The following is a 27,609-nucleotide window of genomic DNA, read 5'->3' on the forward strand; positions in this document are numbered from 1 at the left end:
ACAATCCAGGGTGTGGGATGTGGAAGGGGGGGTAGGTTTGGTTGATATCAACAAAGGCATTCATAACATTAAATACTATCTAAAAAATGTAGCTCTAAAAAGTAGTACCCAGTTGTATTGTGAATGGTAAAGTCTTGGTAGTGTAGCTTTAACGAAATAATCGAAAACAACCTGCATCCGGGTATTTTATGGCAAGTTGTTGTGGCGTCAATGCGACTTTATACTTCCGTGATGTCTTCAACATAAATACATGAAAGAAAATATATTTGCGATGTATGTGGAAATACACAACCCATCTGTTCTCAGATATAATAAAAGGTAATTTGATAATAGATACGCGTTTAAGGACGCCCGATATGTGACTTTATCAAATAAGCACTTATAAAATAACCGGAAGTGTGCCTGGATCACGATATCTCCCTTGTTTGTTGTACTTGTCACTCAGCTATCCCAGGAATTCAACACGACATGGTATCAGCGAGTTCGCCGCAATAAGGACGTTTCTTGTTTAAACAGCGTATTTTCCCCTCCAGAAAGATCAATACATTATCGTCAGTTATCAAGAGTGGAAAGGGTCTTCAGAAAACGTGCAGCTGCTGGTGAGTCGTCAAACTGGGCTGACCAAGCTAACCGTTGCCATTGGTTCTTTACCGAGCCTGCATGCTAAGCTAACTAACTCCGCCGTTGTCGAGCAACAAATGGACGCCTTAAACATGAAAGCCCCGGCGTTCACAGTTTGAATACACACAATTATTATGTCCTAGTCAGCCTATACGACAAAACAAAGGAGCTTTATTGTGTTTAACTTTACGAAGGTAAACACTGGTTGAATGCGGGCTCACGCGTTTAGCGGCACTTAGCATGTAATGCTAACGACACTGAAACGGGGTCGCACTTTCGTGTGTTTTTGTACTATAATGTTCATTATCGTGAAATTGCTATTAATTAAAGTCAAAAAGTTTGGACACAACTGGCCTAAATGTATCAATAAAAAGTTACAGTGTCTACGTTCAAACAGTAAGCATCAGGGATTTAACAATATGAACATTTCACGGTACGATATTGTCACGATGTTAAGACCACGGTACGATATTGTTGTGGTATGGTCAACAAATGCCATAGTGTTTATAATTAAGTGGCAGTATTGTTTCGGATAAACACTTAGTTTAACTGAACACAAACATAATTCTCCATTCTTCTAATTTGTGTTTTTTTGACTACATATATGTATTTTTAAGTGCAAATAATTGTGTGGGAACGTCCACTGTTTCAAGCAAAAAATTTTTTTTTTAAAGGGTACAGTTGAGATTGAAGTGAATTATATTTATATAGCTTTGCCATGTGAACAACAAGCTTGTGCTCAACATTTATGCCTCTCTCCATGTATGTATTAATTAATTTGAATTAGGACAATGCATATTCATTAGAGGTGTGGGGAAAAATCGATTTGAATTCGAATCGCGATTCTCACGTTGTGCGATTCAGAATCGATTCTCTTTTTTTTTTAATCGATTTTTCATTTATTTATTGGGGAAAAAAAATAAAATATTTTTTTTTTAAATTAATCAATCCAACAAAACAATACACAGCAATACCATAACAATGCAATCCAATTCCAAAACCAAACCCGACCCAGCAACACTCAGAACTGCAATAAATAGAGCAATTGAGAGGAGACACAAACACGACCAGAACAAACCAAAAGTAGTGAAACAAAAATGAATGTTATCAACAACAGTATCAATATTAGTTACAATTTCAACATAGCAGTGATTAAAAATCCCTCATTGACATTCTCATTAGACATTTATAAAAAAAAAAAAAGAACAATAGTGTCACAGTGGCTTACACTTGCATCGCATCTCATAAGCTTGACAACACACTGTGTCCAATATTTTCACAAAGATAAAATAAGTCATATTTTTGTTCATTTAATAGTTAAAACAAATTTACATTATTGCAATCAGTTGATAAAACATTGTCCTTTACAATTATAAAAGCTTTTTACAAAAATCTACTACTCTGCTTGCATGTCAGCAGACTGGGGTAGATCCTGCTGAAATCCTATGTATTGAATAAATAGAGAATCGTTTTGAATCGGGAAAAAATTGTTTTTGTATCGAGAATCGTGTTGAATTGAAAAAAAAAATCGATTTTGAATCGAATCGTGACCCGAAGAAGAGATATTGAATCGAATCGTGGGACACCCAAATATTCACAGCCCTAATATTCATCAATGTAGAGCAACAATGTAAATATGCCGGAGTTAGCACAATAGCTAATTTTCATCTGTTGTCCTAAGGCAGGTTAATACAGTAAACATTCAACAGGTCATGCTACAAAATAATACATAAATCACAAGACATTTCACAGAGTTCAAACCCCGGCCGAGTCATACCAAAGACCATAAAAATGGGACCCATTGCCTCCCTGTTTGGCACTCAGCATCACAGGTTGGAATTGGGGGTTAAATCACCAAAATGATTCCCGAGCGTGGCCACTGCTGCTGCTCACTGCTCCCCTCGCCTAACTGGGGGTGAACAAGGGGATGGGTCAAATGCAGAGGTTAATTTCACCACACCTAGTGTATGTGTGTGACTATCATTGGCACTTCAAGTTTTTTTAATATGAAAATTTCCCGGTACAATATTGTCACGGTATTAAGGCCACGGCACGATAGTATTGTGGTATCGTCAAAACATGCTTGGTAAAAATGCCATTGTAGAATTAAGTGGCAGTAATGTTTCGGATAAATACACTTAGTTTGAACACAAACATAATTGTCATATGATCTAATTTGTGTTTATTTTACTACATACTGTATATGTATTTTTAAGTGCAAATAATTGTGCGGGGACGTCCACTGTTTCAAGCAAATATTTTAAAAAAAAAAGCTTACAGTTGAGATTGAAGTGAATTATATTTATATAGCTTTGTCATGTGAACAACACGCTTATGCTCAACATTTATTCCTCTCTCTGTGTATTTATTTATTTATATGAGTTAGGACAATGCATATTCATCAACATAGAGCAACCATGTAAATATGCCGGAGTTAGCACAATAGCTAATTTTCATCCGTTGTCCTAAGGCAGGTTAATACAGTAAACATTCAACATGTCATGATACAAAGTAATACATAAATCACAAGACATTACACATTACAAGCATACCATAAGCACAGACCATGGCCAAAAAAAACCAAGTGAATAATTTAATTGTGCGTACATGTCTGATTAGTTTTCAACCACTGTTTCAGTGCAGTTTAGAATGTTAAATGGGTGTCACAGTTTCTGACATGGGCTGGCAGCCTGTTCCCTGACTGGATGCCTCTGATAGACCCCACCATTTGGCCAAATTTAGTCCATGAACGCATCGGTACATCTGAATACACAGTTACATCCCGAGCAAGCATCGATTTTACAGAATTGGATGTTAAAATAGTGGTGAATATACATTTCTAATAGTATTGTTAATTCTAATAATAATAATACGTGTTGTCCTCTGCATCCCCTTGGACCACTTGACAGATGCTGACGATGCACTAATGTCCCCCAAATGTGAGATGAGTCTTTAAAAAGACCCCATCCTTCCTCGATCTGTGTGACATCCTCTTCATCTCCCTCCATCGTCATCGTACATGCTCTTACATGAAGAGAGGAGAGAAACCAGAGGGATACAGGCAGATGAGACCCAAGACGTTTCCGGCCAGCAACTACAGCGGCAACAGCCAACAGATGCTGCAAGAAATCCGGAACAGCTTGCGGAACTTGTCCAAGCCCTCTGACCCACCTAAAGGTGACATTGCTGGGAAAATGCTGCCGGAGGACATCATGAGGCAACAGGGGCGCTGCTTTAACCCCAAGAACCCTCACCATAAGGCCTTACAGGAGATCCGGGAGTCCCTGATGCCGTTTGCCAATGAGGCCAGCACTTCAGCTGAACTCAAACACATGCCAATGGAGCCTCCGTTTTCTGGGTTTGAGGAGGTAAGAGCACATGTTATGGATCTTTTAAAAGGGAGCTGCACTTTTTTTCATAATTTTGCCTATCATTCACAATCCTTGTGTGAGAAGAGGAACACACGTTTTTCTTTTTTTATGCGTTCTAACTTGAAAGTAAACGCTAGCCAACAATTGGAGTCGCTCTATTCCCCCTATAAAGGTCTTAAAAAGCATTGAAAAACCTCCCAACGTTTTATATACATGCTGCAAGAATATATGTAATGTAGTAACAGGCACATTCATAATAACATGTATCATTTACGTATTTTGGTCCTTTAAAGCATACGGCGGCGTATTAATTTCACGCTCGCTTTACTCTTCAACAACACTACTAATCGATTATGCAGACTTTATAAGAGCCAACAACGATTACTTTGGGACAAATGATAATACAGAACATTTTATTTTTAAGCATGAATAAATGGAGTATGAGTTCAGGGCTACGCGATTATATGATCATGATCGTTGATGGCGATTAATTTGAGTTCGATCACGGTGATCAGCTGTTAGCACATTTCCTCGATCAAACATGGCAAAATACGTTTTTAGAAGTTACTGCAATAGGGAAGCAACGATGCTTGCTATAATCCTGCAAGGAACAATCCGTCTTTATTGACCGTGATCCTGTGTGTCTGTGAGTGTTTGTGTATTAATGTACGTTTTTGTGTGTTTGTGTACGTTTGTGTGAAAGTGTGTCCGTGTGTGCGCGCAACCTCCCGTTACACTGTTACAAAAGTCAGGCTCGCCACAAGGTAATTAATGCTCAAACGTGTTGTCTCTTCACCCATACACGGCTGGAAGTGCAGCCCAGAAGAACAAAATAAAGAAATATGACAAAACATTTAAAAGGAGCAGCGACTTTAGTTTAACTATCTGCTGCAGCTCACCAGTAATCCTTACCCAAATGCGGACTTGCAGGCACTCAGAGGTTGTCTGTATTGGTACCGGCTGGGAGAATCAACACAACCATTAATTTAATCAGAAAAGGCATTTTTATATGTAAATATTTTTTAATCAAACTTTATATTTGTCTGCAAATATTCCACTCCTGATATAACATGTACTAAAAAAAACTCTGCAGGCGCTTTGTGTTCTTTTTGTTTGTGAATGAAAAAAAAATTGTTCCAGACATAATCATTAAACTTAAAATTGTACAGTACCTCAAATTCAAACTGCACTTTAATGTATTTTTTATTAATTATAAGATACAGAATTTGAGTTTTAAAAACTTCACTATCTGGGTCACCACTTGTTGTTTGCCAAAGCACTGGTGAGAGGCACTGATGTATACAAGTAATTAAAGTGTACAAATAATAATTTACTATTTCAAAGTGTTATTTAGTAAATGTTAATTTGAAATAAAAGTCTCACAGTATTCACAACACCAATCATACTTTGTTTACTGCAGAATGTTTGTGATACCAAACAAAAAACAAAATAACTTTGAGCGCGAAAAAAGTTGTTCTCTTAAAACCCCACAAAACATACCAAAGCAGAAGTAAAATTGTGGCTCTAAAACCAGGTACGAACTGTAGCATGAGTTACCTGTACTGTTGCACCTCTAGTAAACACAATTATAGATATGAACAAAATGACAGTTGTCAGCTGTTAGCATATATTACCTCAATCAAACATGGCGGAAATGTCTGTTACAAGATACTGCAGTAGTAAACAGTAGGGATGCGGTACTCTGTATAATCCTGCTCGGGACAATATGCTATAATAATACATTTGAAAAATTGTGGTATACCGGTAAATCGAGATCTGATGATATAAAAAAATTATCCTGATAATTTTTTTGCCATATCGCCCAGGCCTAAAAGTATAAACATTTTAGATGTGTGCTAATCAGATTCAGCTTTAGTGACACAACATATAGTAAGGCTGGACGATTATGGCAAAAAATAATAATCACGATTATTGTTGATTGATATTGTAATCATGATTAATTACACTTTTTTTAAATTAATTTGAAAACATGAGTATTTATTGTACCACCAAAACTCAACTTTAAATATAGTTTAAAAAAACTGATATAAATGAATAACAAATAAACCACCAGTAAAATAGTACCGGTAGTAATAACAAAGGCAATTTAAAAATACAATTCTGTTTTTACGTTGTAATTATTTAGAGTTTTATTTTTTACCTGTTACATTTATTTTACCACCATAGACTGTGCTTTTTGTGTCAAATAACATTTTATAAAATGTTTGTAAAATAAATGCAACATCTCTCGCATTTATTGGTGCAATACATCGTGTTTGTAATTTGATCTTACATTGATGATGTCGTTTACAACAACACAAGCAGATAAGCTGTGTTGTGGGTATATGGATTGTTCTTGCTAGTTTTGGCTTCGTAGTTCAGTCGCTGTTTCAAGTGACCGCCTCAACATTGTTAAGGACAGGGCGGTTGGGATGAGTGGGGGGTCCCGAACACATAATTTTCCCAAACAAACGTTCCTTCTCCTCAAAATGACAGCATTTCACTCAGATGTATGTCAATTACCGTGATGTTCTGCGTTAAATAACGGATTTTGTTATATTGGCAACTCTGTGACTCCGTCTGCTGTTACGTCAACGCGGAAATCATATGGCCTTACTTTTTTGTTGAGTTTAGTGATTATTGACAAGGCATACTAGCAATGTCTCAATAAGTACCAACCATGGTCAGATTCCAAACTTCTAGGAGACATGCTTTATTTTCACTCTTTCACACCATATTCAGTCCATTGTTACAGGCTCTGGAATTTGAATGCACGTTGCGCGGCCCATTAATAGTTTTTTGGATAATTATATTTTGACCATCGTTAGAAGCCATAATCGAAATCGAAATCAAAATTTGATGAATTGTCCATCCCTACCATATAGCGTCATGTAGCAGTATTGCTAAGTGCTCAAGAAGATAAACAAACTACAAACATAATTAAACAGTCAAGTTCAATTGAAGTTAACCACTTCTCCGTTTATGGCTACAACCTTCTACCATTCAAGTGAGAGGCATCATTTTTAATCTAGAACTTACTTCCATCAGCTCACAGGTAATGCAATTATGTCAATGTAGCAGCATAAGCTAGTTAGTTCTCTGTGATCAGGACGCGGTTTAAAGTAGTTTGTCTACTTATGATAACAATATTTCAAATACATGATTAATATTCAGGTCATGACATGTAAATGGAGTATTGTCGGCTTTTGGATGTTTTTTCAGAGGGCTTTATGGGCGCAATGAATTATTCCCATTTGCTGCATTGTTAGCCACCTCATACTTGCTGTATTTTACGAATTAGAATGCATGAAAAAAGAAAAACATGGGTGTTCTTGTCTTAAACGGTACGGTATAGCTCGGTTGGTAGAGCGGCCGTGCCAGCAACTTGAGGGTTCCAGGTTCGATCCCCGCTTCCGCCATCCTAGTCAATGCTGTTGTGTCCTTGGGCAAGACACTTTACCCACCTGCTCCGAGTGCCACCCACACTGGTTTAAATGTAACTTAGATATTGGGTTTCACTATGTAAAAGTGCTTTGAGTCACTGGAGAAAAAGCTCTATATAAATATAATTCACTTCACTTCAATTCACTTCACTTAAATAGGGATTGTGAATGATAGGCAAAAATCAAAAAAAAAGTGCAGTTCCCCTTTAATACTATCACAGCCAGGCACTTTGTGCATTTAAGTGCAATTCATCATCACGAGTTGTACCTTGCTTATGAAATTGATATTTGAAAAATGTCGAGTATGCAAAGTGGAACGACGAGTATGAAGAAGACATGGGGTATTTTCCGTTGTGTGTTCTTTCGAGGAAGTGCTCAAAAGTAGCTGACAGCATAACAACATTCTGGACATTCTCCAATCCACTTGCCTTGTTCATTTTTTTCTATAAATTCAGCAGGTATGTGGCTAAAATGGCCATTTTATTTTAGGTTAGTTACTTTTACTGCATATGGTGTTGCCTAATATCAGTTTTTCCACATCAGAATGATTATTCTTTATTTGTTAACCCTAAATGCCACTTTGTATTGCATTATTGGACTACTTTTTATTGACTTCTATTCTATTACAAGGGGTAAGAGCAATCACATTGCCGTCTTCTGTGACTTAACCACCTAAAACTGTACACCTAGGGAATATATAACTGTAAATAACAAGGAATAAAAATATTTTCGTTTTTATTGGTTTCAATTGGCCAAAAATAGCCACGATAGTCAAGTATTAGTATATATTTAGTATGTTTCAAGGGACCTTTTGAAAACTAAAAGGTCGCCAGACCATTGGGAAGTTTCTTCTGAATGCAATAACACAGCTAAAATGGTCCCAAAAAAGAAAGTTAGGTGGACACAAAAGGCCTGCGTACAAGTCGGAAGGTTTTAAATATGTAGTTATACATGCACTTTCCGCAGCATTAGCACAAGCTAATGAGATTAAATGCCATTCAATTCTCTTAAAATATCTCTAACGCCTCTGTCTATGTCCACCCCACTGCAAACTACAACCATTATCATAATTGTTAATGCCTAAGTTATATTTACATATGTTTGAGCAGACTTCTAGTCGCAGCGCGGCAACATCGGTTGACTACATGACTAAGATGACATACCAGGACTCCATCAGGGAACAGATGGTTGCCAACTCGAACTCTACGGGCCTCAAAGTCTCAGGTAGGTTTGTTTTTAATCAACTTTTTTTTTTTTAATTCAGAGAATCAGTCAAGAGTAGAGGTACTGCAGGGAGTTGTGAAACTTTAAGTTGATTAGACTTAAAAAAAATGTTTTATGCATTCCCCAATTAAATTTTCCACAATTTAAATGTCTTTAAATATACATTAACATTGATCCAACACACTGAATTGTAATTTAAAGATAGCAGTGACATGGCCACCCTACTCCCTGTACCTTGCTCAAAATAAAATCATAATTATATCGTAATCATGTTAGGGACAAGCGGTAGAAAATGAATGGATGGATTTTAGCATTTAAAATAGTTAGCGATTAGTGCTCCAGCTGCCTGTTAGCAATTAGCACAACAGTTGTCAGCTGGTGACTAGCGCAACAGATGTCAGCCAGCCATTAGACCACCATTTGTCAGATAGCAATTCGAGCACCAGTTTTCAGATAGCAATTAGTGCTCCTGTTTTCAGATAGCGATTCACACTCAAGTTGTCTGAGAGCAATTGGCTCTCCACTTGCCAGCCAGCCATTATTTCACCAGTTGTCAGCGATCAATTAGAGCCCTAGTTGTCAGATAACAAGTAGTGCGGCAGATGTCAGCTTGCGATTATCGCAATGGTTGTAAACTAGCGATTGGCATGCTTGTTGTCAACTAGCGATTGGTGCACCTGTTGCAAACTAGTGATTACTGTGCTTGTTGTCAACTAGTGATTAGCACACCAGTTGTCAGCTAGCAATTAGCTCGTTCGTTGCCATGTAGCTATTAGCAGCGCTATACTGTATTATTTTATTATCTTAGTATTGCACAATAACAAGGTACTTTTAACTGAGTGTATACAGGATATATAAGTAGTGGGTCTACGGTCCAGCTCTCCATTAGTTTGGGGGTCCTTGGCCTGGAAAACGTTAAAAATCCCTGGTCTAGAAAGTAAAAAAACAAATGAGGCGTGTAATGCGTCATATATTTTGACATTGTTTGTTTTTTATATACTATTCTAGACTGCTTCACTGTGTACTAGTACTGCATAGTGTGTGACAGGAAGAAAAGCTCTGACTCACTTGGTGCACCGGCTTCTGCCTTACATGATTTTTTGACCCCAAAAATATAACGACCATCGTCTTCTAGGAGGAAAAATACCATCTTGTATTTAGGTCAATATGGGATACTCAGCCTTTCAACTCATGTCCTGTCTGCAGGTGGTCCTCACATGCAGCAGCCCCTACTGAGGAGGCCCAGCTGGAAGGGCTCTAAAGAGTCCCTGGCTCCTCGCCATGCGATGATGTACCGCTCAGACAGTCCCGGGCCCCCCCCTGCCTTCCCCCAGGGTCACATCCCCAACTGCCAGAGAGTCAACGCTCCCCTGCCTCCTCAGGTGCGCAGCGTCACACCTCCCCCATGGGACAACAACCCGTCCACCAAGCGCTACTCCGGCAACATGGATTATCTTGTGCCCCGCATCTCCCCAGTACCTCCGGGCGCCTGGGCCGATAGCTACCAAGCTGCCCCGCCTCAAAATCCGCGCGGGATCAGTCCGGTGCCTATGAGCCACCAGCCCATCATCATGCAGAGCTCGGGGGGAAATAAGTTCACCTTCCCGCCTAGCTGGTCTCAGAATGGCTCGTCTCAGGCAGATTACATGGCAGGAGGCAGCAGGCAGCCTCCTCCCCCTTACCCTGTCACCCAAATCAGCCGGCACAGTCCCACCGACCAGCAGATGCAGGCAGGAGGACCCGCGTCCTCTCCGTCATACGTGAATGGTGGCAACATTCCTCAGTCCATGTTGGTCTCCAACCGAAACAGTCTCAACCTTGATATGTACAACTTGGGTCCTACCCATTCCTGGTCCCAAGCCCCCCTTATCCCCAACCAGCCCCAGTCCTCGTCAGGCAGCAACAGCAACCAGGACCTGTCCCCGTCGTGGCAAAGCAACATGCTGGTGCGTTCTAATTCCTTCAACAACCACCAGCTCAACAGCAGAACGGCCCACCCCGCCAGTTCCCAACCGTCGGCCACCACCGTCACCGCCATCACGCAGGCTCCCATCCTGCAGCCCGTTAAAAGCATGCGAGTCCAGAAACCCGAGCTGCACACGGCGGTCGCTCCCACGCATCCGCCGTGGATGCAGCAAGCCGCGCCGCCTCCTGCTGCCCCCGCCTACACAGAGCCCTCAGCACCTCTTCCTCAGATCCCCATCGTGGCGGAGGTACCCAGCTACCAGGGCCCCCCGCCGCCCTACCCCAAGCACCTCCTCCAGCAGCAAGCCGCCCCTTCACCCCCCGCGTACGACCAAGGCGCCGGCAGGCATGGCGCCGGCAGGGAAGAATCCCCCGAAGACGAGGGCGGCCTGGGAGACAAAGCACGAGAGAATGCGGCAGACGGCCCGGAGAGCAACGCGGAGAAGGAGAAGAAGCAGATCACAACGTCGCCTGTCCCCGTGCGCCGCAGCAAGAAGGACGAGGAGCGCAGGGGCGAGTCGGGCCGAGTGGCTTTGTACTCGCCGCAGGCCTTCAAGTTCTTCATGGAGCAACACGTGGAGAACATCCTGAAGAACCATCAGCAGCGCATCCGCAGGAGGAAACAGCTGGAGTGTGAGATGCAGAGGGTAAGAAATAACCAATTAGTTCACTTCTCTTCTTCACCAACTCTTCTTTTGTTTCATGATCTTCTTTTTTTCTTGGCCCTATTTCCTCTTCTTTTCTCTCCTCGCTGTCACTATCAGCTGATGTGAAAGGTAAAAGTATGTGATGGTGACGCGTGCGCGCACACACACACACACACACACACACACACACACACACACACACACACACACACACACACACACACTGCATTGGCTGTCATTGCATGTCCATCCTGGTCTTCCTCATCATGAAACAACACACATTGTCCCCTCTCACATCTTGATGTTGATGTCTAACCAGGAATGCGTGTGTGTTTAGCATGTTGTAGGGCTGGACAATTAATCACATTTTAATCACAATTTCGATTTTGGCTTCTTACGATCCTAACAATATTATAATAAAAAAGAAAAGATTAATGGGTCGCACAATGTGCATGCATATTACCGAGCTTGTGACGGTGAAACGGATGAGTGGATAAAAGACCACATCTACTAGAACAGGGGTCGGCAACTTAAAATATTGGTCAAAGTTGTCCAAAGATGTAATGCACTAACAAATGTGATCAATTAAAAAACATTTTATTACATTGTATGTATGACACAAAAAGCACACACTCTATGGTGGTAAAATAATTGTAAAAGGTAAAAAAAAAAACGGAATTCTAAAACTTAAAACGAAAAAACTGAATAGTATTTTTTCATACTGCTATTTAAATGTATTGTTATTTTGTTACTTGTTTATTTGTACTAATTTATATCCTGTTGTTTTTTGAAATTATATTTGAAATAAAGTTTTGGTGGTACAATAAATACTCACGTCATCAAATAATGAATAATCGTGGTGTTATTTGTGATTTCAATATCAATCCAACAAATCATGATTATTATTTTTGCCATAATGGTCCAGCCCCGAGCGTGTCGCTTCTTGCCGTGTCCTCACCGTGCTCTGTGCCGCTCAGGTGGGCCTGTCGTCAGAAGCGCAGGAGCAGATGCGCATGATGCTGTGCCAGAAAGAGTCCAACTACATCCGACTGAAGCGGGCCAAGATGGACAAATGCATGTTCAAACGCATCAAGACGCTCGGCATCGGGGCCTTCGGTGAGGTGTGCCTGGCCCGGAAAGAGGACACGGGGGCGCTGTACGCCATGAAGACCCTCCGTAAGAAGGACGTGCTGCTCAGGAACCAAGTGGCCCACGTCAAGGCCGAGCGGGACATCCTGGCCGAGGCGGACAACGAGTGGGTGGTGCGTCTCTACTATTCCTTCCAAGACCGGGACAACCTGTACTTCGTCATGGAGTACATTCCCGGCGGGGACATGATGAGTCTTCTCATTCGACTGGGCATCTTCAAGGAAGAGCTGGCTCAGTTCTACATCGCCGAGCTCACCTGCGCCGTGGAGAGCGTCCACAAGATGGGCTTCATCCACCGTGACATCAAGCCCGACAACATCCTCATCGACAGGGACGGACACATCAAGCTCACCGACTTTGGCCTTTGCACCGGATTCCGCTGGACTCACGACTCTAAGTACTACCAGAGTGGTGAGTTTCGCTTTCTGTCAATCTACAACATCTGTTAGCTGCCGCGTTGTCCATGATTGGCCGTTTTCCTCCTGGCTCTTCAACATCGTCCTCTCGCACTCACTGCTCTCTTTTGACCCTTCACACCCCTGATTGTGTTTGTGTGTGCCGGGGCCTGCAGGGGACCACGTAAGGCAGGACAGCATGGACTTCAGCAAGGAGTGGGAAGATCCCACCAACTGCCGCTGCACCGACCGCCTGAAGCCTCTGGAGAGGAGAAAGGCCAGACAACATCAGCGCTGTTTGGCACACTCGCTGGTGGGGACGCCAAACTACATCGCACCTGAAGTCCTGCTCAGGACAGGTACACTTCTACACTGCAGCTGGAAGGCCACAAAAACTATCGTCACTAATGGACAATAGTATCAACTTCATTACTTCTTCTAAACATCTTAGAAACAATTATACTAGTCAGAATTTCTACTACTACTACTTGATTTGTAATAGCAATTAAATGAAAGTTTAAAATGTGACAAGTTGTTGTAAAATAATAGTCCCAGTGAATTTACTTTAAGTCAGTTTTAGCTTAGTATAATTTTCAATAAAGTGACAATAACAAAATTCACTGAAATTACAAAGAAAATATAATACTTTAATTAGAATGAAGACAGAGTAATTGAATTAGAATAATGCCAGAATTTGATGAAAATAAAGTAAAATATTGTTTGTGATATATCACAATATTTCTAGAAAAAATTGAATAAAAAAGTACTATTTTGCTGAAATTAAAGTGGTGATATTGTTAGGAATAAGTCACAATAGTTTTAGAATTTTAAACATTTGTATTACAGTAAAATTGTACATATTTAGAGGAAAAAAAACTGTAATTACATTTATAAAATCCCTGATTTGACATGAATAATGTCTGAATTTTCTGGAAATAAAGTGGTAATGTTGGTAAGAATAAGTCGCAATATTCCTACAAAAATGTTACAGTAAAAAAGTCAAGATTTTTAGAAAAAAGTATAGATAATGTCAGACTTTGAATACAAAGTAATATTATTGTATATTGATAAGAATAAGTCACAATATTTCTAGGAAATATTAGAACAGAATGGTATATAAAGTATTATTTTTAGGAGAAAAAAGTCTTGGTTTTTAAAGGAATCATATAATTTGTTGTTGAAAAACATTGTTAGGAATGAGTCACAATATTTCTAGAAAAAATTTAGAAATATGTTTTTGAAGACATTGTTTTTACGAGAAAAAAAAGTTGTGATTTTAAAAAGATAATGTCAGATTTAGCTGAAAACAAAGTGGTAATTTGTTAGGAATAAGTCGCAATATTTCAAGAAAAATGTTAGAATTAAAAAAAGTAGTATTTTTAAAAGATATAAACTTCTAATTTTAAAAAGTAAATGTCATAATTTACTGAAATACAGTGGTAATGTTGTTAATAAGTCACAATAATTCTACAAAAATATTATAATAAATGGGAAATATTTTTGAGAAAAAAATATTTTTGCAAAAGAAAATTTCTTGATTGTCAAATGATCATTTTAGATTTTGCAAAAAAAATAAAGTGATACTATTGTTAGGAATAACTCCTAATATTTGTAAAAATATATATATATATTAAAACAAAATGTTAATTTTTTTTTGAAAAAAGTATTTTTAGAAGAAAAACATCTTGATTTTTAAAAAAAAGATAATATCAGATTTTGCTGAAAATAAATCGTGAAGATTATAAGAAGTAAGTCTCAATATTTCTACAACAATACTAGAATAAATACTTTTAAAAAAAAATTTACGAGAGAAAAAAAGGCCTGATTTTGAAATGATAAGAGTGGTTTTATACTAGAAAATGTTAAAATAAAACAGTAAATGTTTTTAGAGAAAAAAAGTAGTATCTTTACGTTAGAGAAACAACTATTTTAAACAATGATGTCAAATTTTGCTGACACGAAGTGATAATATTGTTAAAAATAAGTCAGAATATCCATCCATCCATTTTCTACCGCTTGTCCCTTCGGTAATTCTGGAAAAATATAATAAAATAGGAAGTAACCTCATGGAAAAAAGTAGTATTTTTATGAGGGAAAAAGTCCTGCTTTTAAAAGGAAAATGTCAGATTTTGCTGAAAATAACAATATTGTTATTGTTAGGAATAAGTCACAATATTTCTAGAAAAAGATTACAACAAAATAGTATTTCTTGAGCAATATTAGAATAAAATAAGAAATGTTCTTTAGAAAATAGTAGGATTTTTAAAGGGTAATGTCAGATTTTGCTGAAAATATGTAAATTGTTCATTTTATTAGGAATAAGTCACAATATTTCTAGAAAATTAATGGAATAAAATGGTAAACATGTCCTGCTCTTACAAGGATAATGTCCGATTTTGCTGAAAATAAAGTGGTAATATTGTAAAGATTAAGTCACAATATTTCTAGAAAAATGTTTAACTTTTTTTTTTTAGATAAAAGTTCAGATTTTACAATAAAAATGTCAGGAATAGCTGAAAAAAGTTGGTAGCATTGTTTGGAAGTTTAAATATATAATTTTTAGAGCTGTCCGATAATATCGGACTGCCGATATTATTGGCCGATAAATGCTTTAAAATGTAATATCGGAAATTATCGGTATCGGTTTCAAAAAGTAAAATTTATGACTTTTTAAAACGCAGCTGTACGGAGTGGTACACGGATGTAGGGAGAAGTACAGGGCAGTTGCGTCTCCCAGTCATACTTGCCAACCCTCCCGATTTTCCCGGGAGACTCCCGAATTTCAGTGCCCCTCCCGAAAATCTCCCGGGGCAACCATTCTCCCGAATTTCTCCCGATTTCCACCCAGACAACAATATTGGGGGCGTGCCTTAAAGGCACTGCATTTGCGTGCCGGCCCAATCACATAATATTTCCGTTTTTTCACACACACAAGTGAATGCAAGGCATACTTGGTTAACAGCCATACAGGTCACACTGAGGGTAACCGTATAAACAACTTTAACACTGTTACATATAGGCGCCACACTGTGAACCCACACCAAACAAGAATGACAAAGACATTTCGGGAGAACATCCGCACCGTAACACAACATAAACACAACAGAACAAATACCCAGGACCCCTTGCAGCACTAACTCTTCCGGGACGCTACAATATACACCCCCCGCTACCACCTACCCCCCCACCTCAACCCTGCCCACTCCCACCTCAACCTCCTCATGCTCTCTCATCTAGCGTTGTCCCAAATTCCAAGCTGCTGTTTTGAGGCATGTTAAAAAAAAAAAAGCACTTTGTGACTTCAATAATAAATATGGCAGTGCCATGTTGGCATTTTTTTCCATAACTTGAGTTGATTTATTTTGGAAAACCTTGTTACATTGTTTAATGCATCCAGCGGGGCATCACAACAAAATTAGGCATAACAATGTGTTAATTCCCCGACTGTATATATCGGTATCGGTTGATATCGGAATCGGTAATTAAGAGTTGGACAATATTGGATATCGGCAAAAAAGCCATTATCGGACATCTCTAGTAATTTTAATTTTACAAGAATAAAGTAGCAATTTTACAAGATGGGTTGTAATATAATGAAGAATGGATGTAGACGACGCTATGATATTAATGTACACAACATGAACAAGTGCAAGAAAGAAGTTGTAGTTGTATTATGATGCTAATTGTTCAGGTTGTGTTGTTCCAACCAATGAGAAGGTGTGTTTGTTGTGTAGGTTACACACAGTTGTGTGACTGGTGGAGCGTGGGTGTCATTTTGTACGAGATGGTGGTAGGACAGCCTCCCTTCCTGGCGACGACGCCCTTGGAGACGCAGCTGAAGGTAAGCTGACCCACCTGTGCTGCCCTCCAGTTCGTCATGTGACCTGCCGGCTCTCTCTGCCGCCACCAGGTGATCAACTGGTCGAGCACGCTGCACATCCCCCCTCCCGCCAAACTCAGCCCGGAGGCGTCCGACTTCGTCGTCCAATTGTGCCGCGGCCCCGAAGACCGCCTGGGCAGGAACGGCGCGGACGAGATCAAAGCGCACCCTTTCTTCGGGGCCATCGACTTCTCCAGCGACTTGCGGCAGCAGGCGGCGCCGTACATCCCCACCATCGCCCACTCCACCGACACCTCCAACTTCGACCCCGTGGACCCCGACAAGCTGTGGAGCAGCGACAGCGACGGCGAGGACGACCTGGGCGACATGGGCCGCTGGTTCCGCAACGGCAAGCACCCCGAGCACGCCTTCTACGAGTTCACCTTCCGCCGCTTCTTCGACGACAACGGCCATCCGTACAGCTGCCCCAAACCCATCGAGTACGGCGGCCTCAACGAGGACGAGGCGGACTCTGAGGACCCCGAGCAGGACCACGCCGGCAGCGGCCAGGTGGCGCAGGCCCGAGACCTGGTCTACGTGTAATAGAACCATTTTAAAGGTACTTAAGTAGCGAATCAACCTGCTGCCATTTCTTCTTCTTCCCATTGGCTCCCAAAAAGCTTAATTTATTGAGGATAGTGTGGGTACTTTTAATTTATATTCTCTACTTAGCCACATAGATTTAAATGTCATTGCCCCAATTTCACCAAATATAAAGAGGGTTGTTTATTATCAGATTGTGTGTAGAAGTAGCTGCTTGATTGAGTTATTGAACTACAAGTCGCTCTTGTTTAATTTATACTCCTATTTATAAATGACCTTGTACACAGTTGATGTAAATATGCCACTTCTCTCCCTAAGGGCAGGCCCTCTTCAGTGTCCACTGCTGCCGCCGCCTTCTTTTTACACTTTAATTTGTGCTAGTCACCTCTCAACCAAAGCACTAACTAGGCGGGCTTGTCATCTTCTCACTCCTCTGACCTTCACTCTTTGTAGCTGACACTTCATTGGACCGTGTTGCTCCGAAAGGTTGCGTACAAACGGGCGGAAGAGGGGGATGAATGGAGAATGGAAAGACGCAAATGTATTGTGAGTAGTGTATCATAAAAACTGACTGAGAGCAAAACTCTGCTTTTGTCCTCACTCTGTCCAGATACACACATTTTTCACCTAAGGTATACATTAATCACATCATTATCTTTGTATTAATGCAGGGGTGTCCAAAGTGCGGCCCGGGGGCCATTTGCGGCCCGCAGCTAATTGTTTACCGGCCCGCCGCACATTCTGCAAAAATTGCAAAATTGATAATATTGCAAAAATTAACAAAAACATATAAAAAAAGTTGAATGAGGTGAAATCTAACAAGAAAAAGTTGCAATGTTGACACAAAGCTGCCATGCAGGCTGTTTTTTTTCTTTTGTCTTTATTTTTCTTTTTTTTGCCATTGCTTAAAAAAAAAAAAAAGACTAAAAATCTGTTATAATTAATTATTACTTAAAAAATATCACTTTAAAATGTTTTATGTGGAAAAATATTGCATATATTGTGTGGTTGCCATAAAAAAACATCAAAGTTTTAATTGACAAAAGAGCATAATACAAACAAAATAATAGTTCAAACGTAAAATCGACAGATATATCTGAAGTTGATCTCGTAATTTAAGTGTTAAAAGTTTTTAAAAAACTAATAAAAATGTATCACTTTATGAGTGGGAGACCTTTTAGATCCCAAATATATTTAGTAGGATTTTATTTAACATTTCACTGTGATTACTCAAAAATATTAAAGAATTAAAATCAATGGTGTCCTGCATTATTGATCTTTTAGGACTCTAATTACTAAATACTGCATATTTCAGTTTTACTATAAAAAACAAAGTTGTCTTTGACAGAAAAGGCATTACTTTTTTTTTTTTTTTACTTTATATCAACCTGAAGTTGATATAGAGATTTACTGTAAGCGTTAAATAAATAATAATAATAATTTGACTTATTTTTTACATTTTAACGACTGAGACCCTTTATGGTCCCCGGGAGCCCTAAATCTTAAAACAAAAAAATATCAATATGGCCCCCGCATGCTTAAATTTTTCCGTGTACGGCCCTCAGTGGAAAAAGTTTGGACACCCCTGTATTAATGTCAACAAAAGGCTCTGCCATACTTTAACATTTGTATTTCACCAAAAACTGTTCATTCAAGCAAGCATTGTTTATGCTAGTCAAAGATTGTATATATGACAGGAGTGCCCTGCTGTATTGAATAATGTTTGGCAAAAATGTTGGTCAAGGATCATCTACATTTTTAAGGACCTACCGTAAAAATGTGGGTCAGAGATCCTCTATATGACAGGAGCACTCTGCTGTTGTAAATACATATTTCGAATAAATCAAAGATAATGTTACTAACAGGACCACTATGCTGTGCAAAAATGTTGGTCCTAGATCCTCCCATATGACAGGAGCATGCTGATTTTTAGGACTTACTGTAAAATGTTGGTCAAAGAGCCTCTACATGACAGTAAAACTATTGTTTTTAAATACACACTGCAAAAAGGCTGGTCAAAGATCCTCTTTATGGCAGGAGCGCTGCACAAACACAAATCCACCTGTCCTTTTTCTACCGGGAGGCTGGAGCCTTTCCCAGCTGCATTCGAGCGGAAGGCGGGGTACACCCTGGACAAGTCGGCGCGTCATTGTCAAAGATCCTTGATTTAACAGGAGTGCCCGGCTGTCTGAAAGGATGTACAGCAAAAAAAAACTGTTGACAGATCATATACATAACCGAAGCGCTCGGCTGTTTTCAATAACCTGCTGCATAAAATACATATTTGCACAACACAATTCAAAGATCATCTATATGAAGGGAATTATATTTATATAGCGCTTTTCTCTAATGACTCAAAGCGCTTTACATAGTGAAACCCAATATCTAAGTTACATTTAAACCAGTGTGGGTGGCACGGGGAGCAGGTGAGTAAAGTGTCTTGCCCAAGGACACAACGGCAGTGACTAGGATGGCGAAAGCGGGGATCGAACCTGGAACCCTCAAGTTGCTGGCATGGCCACTCTACCAACCGCAGGACGCTGCTGTTTGAATACATAAAAAAGCAACGCACCAATCAAAGATCCTCATTCCTCTGTGACAGGAGCATGCTGCTGTTTTAAAGTACCTACCATAAAAATGTTGGTCAAAGATCATCTACATGGCATTAACACTTTAATTACCCATTGCAAAAATGCTGGTCAGAGATTCTCTACATGAGAGGAGCACTCTGCTCTTTTCAAATACATATTTCAAAACAGGAATCAAAGATCATGTATATGATAGAACTACTGCTGTGCAAAATGCTTGTCCAAGATAATCTATATGACAGAACACTGCTGCTTTTAGGGACCTGCTGTAAAAATGTTGGTCAAAGATCCTCTACGTTACAGTAAAACTGTTGTTTTTAAATACATATTTCAAAACACGAATCAAAGATCATGTTTGACGGTAGCACTCTGCTGTGCCAAAATGCAGGTCAAAGATCCTCTCCATGACAAGAGCACGTTTTTAACTACAGATTCCAAAAAACACAAATCAAAGATCATGGAAATGACAGGAGAACTCTACCGTGCATAAATGCTGGTCCAAGATCATCTATGTGATAAGACGCTGCTGCTTTAAAGGACCCACTGCAAAGATGTTGGTCAAAGATCATCTATGTGACAGTAACTTTTTTAAATACAAATTTCAAAAATACATATCTAAGATCTTTGACGGGAGCACTGGTGTGCAAAAATGCTTAACAAAGATCCTCTACATGGGAAGGAGCACTCTGTAGTTTTTAAATACAAATTTGAAAACACAAATCAAAGATCATGTTTGACGGGAGCAATCTGCTGTGGAAAAATGCTGGTCAAAGATCCTATAAATGACAGGGGCACTGTGCTGTTTTAAATGAATATTTCAATACACAAATCAAAGATCATGTTTGATGGAAGCACTCTGCAAAAATGCTGGTCAAAGCACTCTGCTGTATAATTAATTTTTCAAGTCAAAGATCATGGTTGACGGGAGCACTATGCTGTGGAAAATGTAGGTCAAAGATCCTCTAAATGTTAGGAACACTCCTATCTTAAATACATATTTTAAAACACAAATCAAAGATCATGTTTGATGGCAGCACTGTGCTGTGGAAAATGCAGGTCAAAGATCCTCTCTGACAGGAACAGAGCTGTTTTTAAATGCACATTTCCAAAACAGATCAAAGATCATGTATTTGACAGGAGCACTCTACCGTGCAAAAATGCTTGTCCAGGATCATCTATGTGACAGGAGGATGCAGATACTTTTAAGGATCCAAAGTAAAATTGTTGGACAAAGGTCCTCTATGCGAAAGCAACATTTGGTATTTTTAAATTCAGATTTCAAAACACAGATCAAAGATCATGTTTGACGGGAGCACTCTGCTGTGGAAAAATGCAGGTCAAAGATCCTCTTTGTGACAGGAGCACTCTGCTGTTTTTGAATACACATTTCAAAACACAAATCAAAGATTATGTATTTGACAGGAGCACTGTGCTGTGGGAAAATGCAGTTCAAAGATCCTCTCTGTGACAGGAGCATTCTGCTGTTTTTGAATACATGTTACAAAACACTGATCAAAGATCTTGTTTGACGGGAGCACTTTACTGTGGAAAAATGCAGGTGAAAGATCCTTTCCGTGACAAGACCACTGTGCTGTTTTTAAATACATGTTACAAAACACAAATCAAAGATCATTTACTGGACAGGAGCACTCTACAGTGCAAATATGCTGGTCCAAGATCATCTATGTTCCAGGAGCACGCTGCTGCTTTTAAGGAACTACTGTAAAATGTTGGTCAAAGATTCTCTACGTGACAGCAACATTGGTATTTTTAAATTCATATTTCAAAACACAAATCAAAGGTCATATTTGACGGGAACACTCTGCTGTGCAAAAATGCTGGTCAAAGATCCTCTCTGTTAAGGAGTCTTCTGCTGTTTAAATAAATTTTTCAAACCATGCATCAAAGATCATGTTTGACGGGAGCACTCTACCATGCAAAAATGATGGTCCAAGGTCATCTATACGACAGGAGGATGCTGCTGCTTTTGAGGACCTACTGTAAATATGTTAAGTCAAAGATCCTCTATACACCAGTTAAATACCCACTGCAAAACTGCTGGCCAGAGATCCTCTCTATGACAGGAGCACTCTGCTGTCTTGAAGGATGTCCTGTTACGCACTCGTCAAAGATCCTCTGTATGACAGGAGGTTGTGTTGTTTTTAAATACATATTGCAAAACACCAGACGCTCCTCTCTTGAAGGACCTACTGCATGACACAAGTCAAAGATCCTCTATTGAACAGGATCATGTTGCTGTATAAAAAGACAAAGACAGGTGCCAACATGTTGCCCTATTTGAAAGGAGTGCTCAGTCCCTTACCCAGATAGGATTCATGGCTCTTTCAAGGGAGCCGTTCCTGTCGGAGAGTCGTTCAAAAGGCCGGCAGATAGGATTCATGGCTCTATCAAGGGAGCCGTTCTTGTCAAGAGAGTCGTTCAAAAGGCCGGCAGATAGGATTCATGGCTCTATCAAAGGAGCCGTTCCTGTCAGAGAGTCGTTCAAAAGGCCGGCAGATAGGATTCATGGCTCTTTCAAGGGAGCCGTTCCTGTCAGAGAGTCGTTCAAAGGGCCGGCAGATAGGATTCATGGCTCTATCAAGGGAGCCGTTCCTGTCAGAGAGTCGTTCAAAAGGCCGGCAGATAGGATTCATGGCTCTTTCAAGGGAGCCGTTCCTGTCAAGAGTCGTTCAAAAGGCCGGAAGATAGGATTCATGGCTCTTTCAAGGGAGCCGTTCTTGTCAAGAGAGTCGTTCAAAAGGCCGGCAGATAGGATTCATGGCTCTATCAAGGGAGCCGTTCCTGTCAAGAGAGTCGTTCAAAAGGCCGGCAGATAGGATTTATGGCTCTTTCAAGGGAGCCGTTCCTGTCAGTCATTCAAAAGGCCGGCAGATAGGATTCATGGCTCTATCAAGGGAGCCGTTCCTGTCAAGAGAGTCGTTCAAAAGGCCGGCAGATAGGATTCATGGCTCTATCAAGGGAGCCGTTCCTGTCAGAGAGTCGTTCAAAAGGCCGGCAGATAGGATTCATGGCTCTATCAAGGGAGCCGTTCCTGTCAGAGAGTCGTTCAAAAGGCCGGCAGATAGGATTCATGGCTCTATCAAGGGAGCCGTTCCTGTCAAGAGAGTCGTTCAAAAGGCCGGCAAATAGGATTCATGGCTCTATCAAGGGAGCCGTTCCTGTCAGAGAGTCGTTCAAAAGGCCGGCAGATAGGATTCATGGCTCTTTCAAGGGAGCCGTTCCTGTCAAGAGAGTCGTTCAAAAGGCTGGCAGATAGGATTCATGGCTCTATCAAGGGAGCCGTTCCTGTCAGAGAGTCGTTCAAAAGGCCGGAAGATAGGATTCATGGCTCTATCAAGGGAGCCGTTCTTGTCAAGAGAGTCGTTCAAAAGGCCGGCAGATAGGATTCATGGCTCTATCAAAGGAGCCGTTCCTGTCAGAGAGTCGTTCAAAAGGCCGGCAGATAGGATTCATGGCTCTTTCAAGGGAGCCGTTCCTGTCAGAGAGTCGTTCAAAAGGCCGGCAGATAGGATTCATGGCTCTATCAAGGGAGCCGTTCTTGTCAAGAGAGTCGTTCAAAAGGCGGGCAGATAGGATTCATGGCTCTATCAAGGGAGCCGTTCCTGTCAAGAGAGTCGTTCAAAAGGCCGGCAGATAGGATTTATGGCTCTTTCAAGGGAGCCGTTCCTGTCAGTCATTCAAAAGGCCGGCAGATAGGATTCATGGCTCTATCAAGGGAGCCGTTCCTGTCAAGAGAGTCGTTCAAAAGGCCGGCAGATAGGATTCATGGCTCTATCAAGGGAGCCGTTCCTGTCAGAGAGTCGTTCAAAAGGCCGGCAGATAGGATTCATGGCTCTTTCAAGGGAGCCGTTCCTGTCAAGAGAGTCGTTCAAAAGGCTGGCAGATAGGATTCATGGCTCTATCAAGGGAGCCGTTCCTGTCAGAGAGTCGTTCAAAAGGCCGGCAGATAGGATTTATGGCTCTTTCAAGGGAGCCGTTCCTGTCAAGAGTCGTTCAAAAGGCTGGCAGATAGGATTCATGGCTCTTTCAAGGGAGCCGTTCCTGTCAAGAGTCGTTCAAAAGGCCGGCAGATAGAATTCATGGCTCTATCAAGGGAGCCGTTCTTGTCAAGAGAGTCGTTCAAAAGGCTGGCAGATAGGATTCATGGCTCTATCAAGGGAGCCGTTCCTGTCAGAGAGTCGTTCAAAAGGCCGGCAGATAGGATTCATGGCTCTTTCAAGGGAGCCGTTCCTGTCAAGTCGTTTAAAAGGCCGGCAGATAGGATTCATGGCTCTATCAAGGGAGCCGTTCCTGTCAAGAGAGTCATTCAAAAGGCCGGCAGATAGGATTTATGGCTCTTTCAAGGGAGCCGTTCCTGTCAGTCATTCAAAAGGCTGGCTCGTTATATTTGAAATATCAAGGAAAATGACATCAGTAGCAGATAAAAAAAATGTATCTTAACATTACTCAAACTTACAAAAGCCCATTAATATTTACTTTATTGGTGGAAATTATTCTGAAGTATGATTTAATTTGGCGTTTTATTGTATACTTTTTCCTGAGGGAACTCTCCCGAAGGAATCAATAAAGTACTATCTATCTACTCGAAAGTAGGTGCTACTGTATTATGGTATTTTGACAATGGCATCACTATTGCGCATTTTCACTGACCTACAAAAACGTTCTAATAAAGAAAAAATATACAAATAAATGTTTATAATATAAATACAACTACTGCAGGCAGTGTGGGCAATTTCACAGAAAAATGCCTCACAAACGACTCCCAATTGGGAATCGGTTTTCATTGTCCACTTAAGAGCCGGTGAAAAGACTTGACTCGTTTGCGAACGTCCCATCCCTTTTTCGAGCCTTTGTGAATACTTTCATGCACACAATTGAAGACAGACAAGTTGACTTAAACAAGCTTTTTTTAATGGATCTGCAAAATTGTTTGAATTTCCAAAGAGAACTTGTGAACCTCCTGCCCAAAGTTACCCAGTGGCATACCTCACATGTTACAGAACTGTCGCCAACCCAAAGAAATCTGCATGCAGGAAAAAAAAGAAAGAAAAGAAAAGTGAAAGTAGAAATAAAAGAGAACAAACAGGACATGTCATTGCCGTTCTCTTGGCTGGAGGAGAAATTCAAACGCTTCTGCGTCGGTTTGGCTCCGCACTCGGAGCGCAAACTGACAAGATTTCTGTTAAAGTGTAATTTCATTGGGTGGATGTGGCTCCGCCCACTCCACAGCCCCCGCCCCTGTCTTCCATATAAGGCACAGGACAAAATAAACCCCGAAATACAAAAGGAGCTAAAAGCGCGGCGCTGTCACTTGGTAACAAATTGCAATCATTGAGACAACACAAACCTCCCGAAGTGTACAAAAGCACTTTTTCTTTGTTTTTCTTTTTGACTCGAGTTTGACTTCATGGACGCTGTGGGGGTTGGGGTGGGGGAGGTGAAGGGGCTCCACTAGGACAGGAAGGAGCTATTAAACATATGAGCTTGTCATCTTTTTTTGTTTTGTTTTTTAATAACCCTTAAAAGAAAAATGACAGGAAACACGAGCGCTTCCCTCCAAAATAAAACTGCTGCTGAAGGAAAGTGGAAGAAGATGGCAGGGTGGGGGGTTAGGATGAAGGGGTTTTATTGTGTTGAAGATGTTTTACTGTGATGAAGAAAGAGTGTCAGTGTGCAACGAGTCATGAGACGGTTAGAAGGTGACAGTTAGACAGTTAGAGAGGGGAGATGTTTGTGCGTGCACGTGTGTTTTTCTCTGTATGTGTGTGTCGCTGCCAGTCGTTCAACTGCAGCACTTGCTCTTCCAGCCTGTGACTCCGCCCCCGCCGCTGATGTCCACATTTTCACTGTTAGGCTCTTTTACAGGCGTCTGGAAAAAAACAAAAACATCAAATGTAAAGAAATCGACTCCAATAAATGTACTCTGTACTTTTGTTTTAAACCCATGATTGTGCTAATAAATATGACCAGTAGGCGGCGCCAATTCCTCAAACGCTTCAATGATCCTTAGGGCTGCTGTCCAACCTTGCAAAAATCCTCCTGTCACATGAAGGATCTTTGACGAGCTTGTTTTTTTTAAAAAAAAACGTGGTCATTTATGAGCTATTAAAAAAATGATCAATGTTCCCGACATACAGCAGACCTTTCTTCAGCACATTCCCCAAAACATCTGCATGCTTCTTGCATATGGAATCCTTTATATAGCTCCTTTGTAATAGGAGCAGATTCCCAAAAACAGCAAAGTGCTCCTTAAATGTAGATCTAGTTCAAAATCATCTATGCTCAGCTGTTTTTTAAAGGACTGCATCAAACAGCACTAATCAAAGATCCTGCATATGGCAAGAAATGTTTTTAAGGATCATTTGCAAAGAAATTTCAGTCAAAGATTTTCCGTAGGAAAGGAGTAGATTTTTCAGTCAAAATCTTCCATGTAAAAGTAGATTTTCCATATGGAAGATATAGATGGACCCAGATGACCAAAAACAACAATGTGCTTATTTTATATGGAATCCCAGTTAGTCAAATATCTCCTTTATAATAGGAGCAGATTGCCAAAAACAGCAGAGTGCTCCTAAGTGCCCATATATATGTTTTTAGTTTTATTTTGCCTTGCCACGATTCAATATGAAAGAAGCACTGTGCTGTTTTTGGTCATCTTGGCTAGTCAAATATCTTCCATATAAAAGGAGTGGATTCCTAAAAACAACAAAGGGCTCCTTTCATATAGAAATTCCACGAGAATAGCCACAATTCAATTTTTTTTAAAACACGCTGCTGTTTTTAGGAATCTTGGCTAGTCAAAGAAAAGAGCTTCCACATGAAAATAATAGATTCCTATTAACAGCAGATGGCTACTTTCATAGGAACATTTTATTTTTACTAGCCAAGATTCTATACGAAAGAAGCACCTTGATTTTTTTTTGTTTGAATATTGGTTAGTCACAGATCTTTCATATGAAAAAAATACATTCCTAAAAACAGCGGAGTGCTCCTTTTATATGAAAATATCATTCTGACTAGCCCAATTTCTATATAAAAGAGGCACCCTTAGGGATGATGCTCGAAACCGATTTTCCCGGTTGTTCGATAAGAAAAGAACAGAGTCCTCGGACTTAAATCCCTTTTTGAGAACCGGTTCCCGTTATCGAGACCACTATAGTAAAGAAAAAAATTTGGTTCTTTATTCGAATCCCTGAGAACGAATCCCTTCCCACAGGAAATGCCCTGTGGGATGCAATGTTATGCCCATTTGATTGTAGACTCTTACTGACACCTTGTGGCGATATGAAAATACTACGTGTAATTAGTTTGGGCACTTCCGGGTTGGCGAATCAGTTCAGTTCATGAGACAATTGAGAAGTAGACAAGTTGTGTTAGCTCCTACAAGCCTTGGAAAAGATACGTCTGTAAGTAAACTGTTTAACTTGTTTATATAACTCAATATTAAGGTGGAAAGTGTTTCAATTTGATAGTAAGATGTCTATTGAAAAATTATTTTTGTGCACTGTTTCAATGGATGTTTTGAGGACTTAAAATGGCTGCCAGTCGTGTATTTCCACCATCGAAATAGTTTCAACACTCAGAAGTATTTGTTTGATGATAGTACTGTAAATTTGTGTGGAGCTAATATTTACATATTGTGTATAACATTTCAGTATGTTAATTGAATCACATAGCTTATACATTTGTCATTGTGTGTATTTCAGTTAAAAAAATAAATAAATAACAGTCCAGTGCAAGACAAAAGTAAAGATAGGAAAAG

At 40.2% G+C, this 27,609-nt stretch overlaps 2 protein-coding genes across 4 annotated transcripts in view; one reads left to right on the forward strand and one right to left on the reverse strand.

The window, feature by feature from the left end:
• Positions 1 to 394: 394 nt before the first annotated feature.
• On the forward strand, positions 395 to 18,168 carry lats1 (large tumor suppressor kinase 1). 3 transcript variants are annotated; one of them, XM_062034972.1, is made up of 9 exons: positions 396 to 599; positions 3,531 to 3,989; positions 8,545 to 8,659; positions 9,866 to 11,271; positions 12,249 to 12,831; positions 12,992 to 13,174; positions 16,550 to 16,656; positions 16,726 to 17,254; positions 17,692 to 18,168. In XM_062034972.1, the coding sequence occupies exons 2-8, from the start codon at positions 3,651 to 3,653 to the stop codon at positions 17,236 to 17,238; spliced, it is 3,246 nt and encodes a 1,081-aa protein (XP_061890956.1). In that variant the 5' UTR covers positions 396 to 599; positions 3,531 to 3,650; the 3' UTR covers positions 17,239 to 17,254; positions 17,692 to 18,168. The 3 variants fall into 3 exon arrangements, with proteins under 3 accessions (XP_061890957.1, XP_061890956.1, XP_061890955.1); XM_062034971.1 differs by having other exon boundaries at positions 16,726 to 18,168; XM_062034973.1 differs by lacking the exon at positions 3,531 to 3,989 and having other exon boundaries at positions 395 to 599; positions 16,726 to 18,168.
• Positions 18,169 to 24,736: 6,568 nt separating this feature from the next.
• Positions 24,737 to 27,609, reverse strand: part of rab10 (RAB10, member RAS oncogene family) — a 29,722-nt gene continuing 26,849 nt past the window's right edge. Inside the window, exon 6 of the mRNA XM_062034780.1 lies at positions 24,737 to 25,716. Within this exon, the coding sequence (XP_061890764.1) occupies positions 25,630 to 25,716 (87 nt within the window). The 3' untranslated portion in view covers positions 24,737 to 25,629. The remainder of the gene's footprint in view (positions 25,717 to 27,609) is intronic.

Source organism: Entelurus aequoreus, linkage group LG23, assembly GCF_033978785.1.
Source record: "Entelurus aequoreus isolate RoL-2023_Sb linkage group LG23, RoL_Eaeq_v1.1, whole genome shotgun sequence".
Classification (NCBI taxonomy): domain Eukaryota; kingdom Metazoa; phylum Chordata; class Actinopteri; order Syngnathiformes; family Syngnathidae; genus Entelurus; species Entelurus aequoreus.

Excerpts from the sequence above, each read along its gene's own strand:
- lats1 (XM_062034971.1), top strand. The coding sequence starts at position 3,651 with ATGAAGAGAGGAGAGAAACCAGAGGGATACAGGCAGATGAGACCCAAG. Across the intron at positions 3,990-8,544 it reads CGTTTTCTGGGTTTGAGGAG|ACTTCTAGTCGCAGCGCGGC; the intron begins GTAAGAGCACAT and ends ATGTTTGAGCAG. Across the intron at positions 12,832-12,991 it reads CTCTAAGTACTACCAGAGTG|GGGACCACGTAAGGCAGGAC; the intron begins GTGAGTTTCGCT and ends CGGGGCCTGCAG.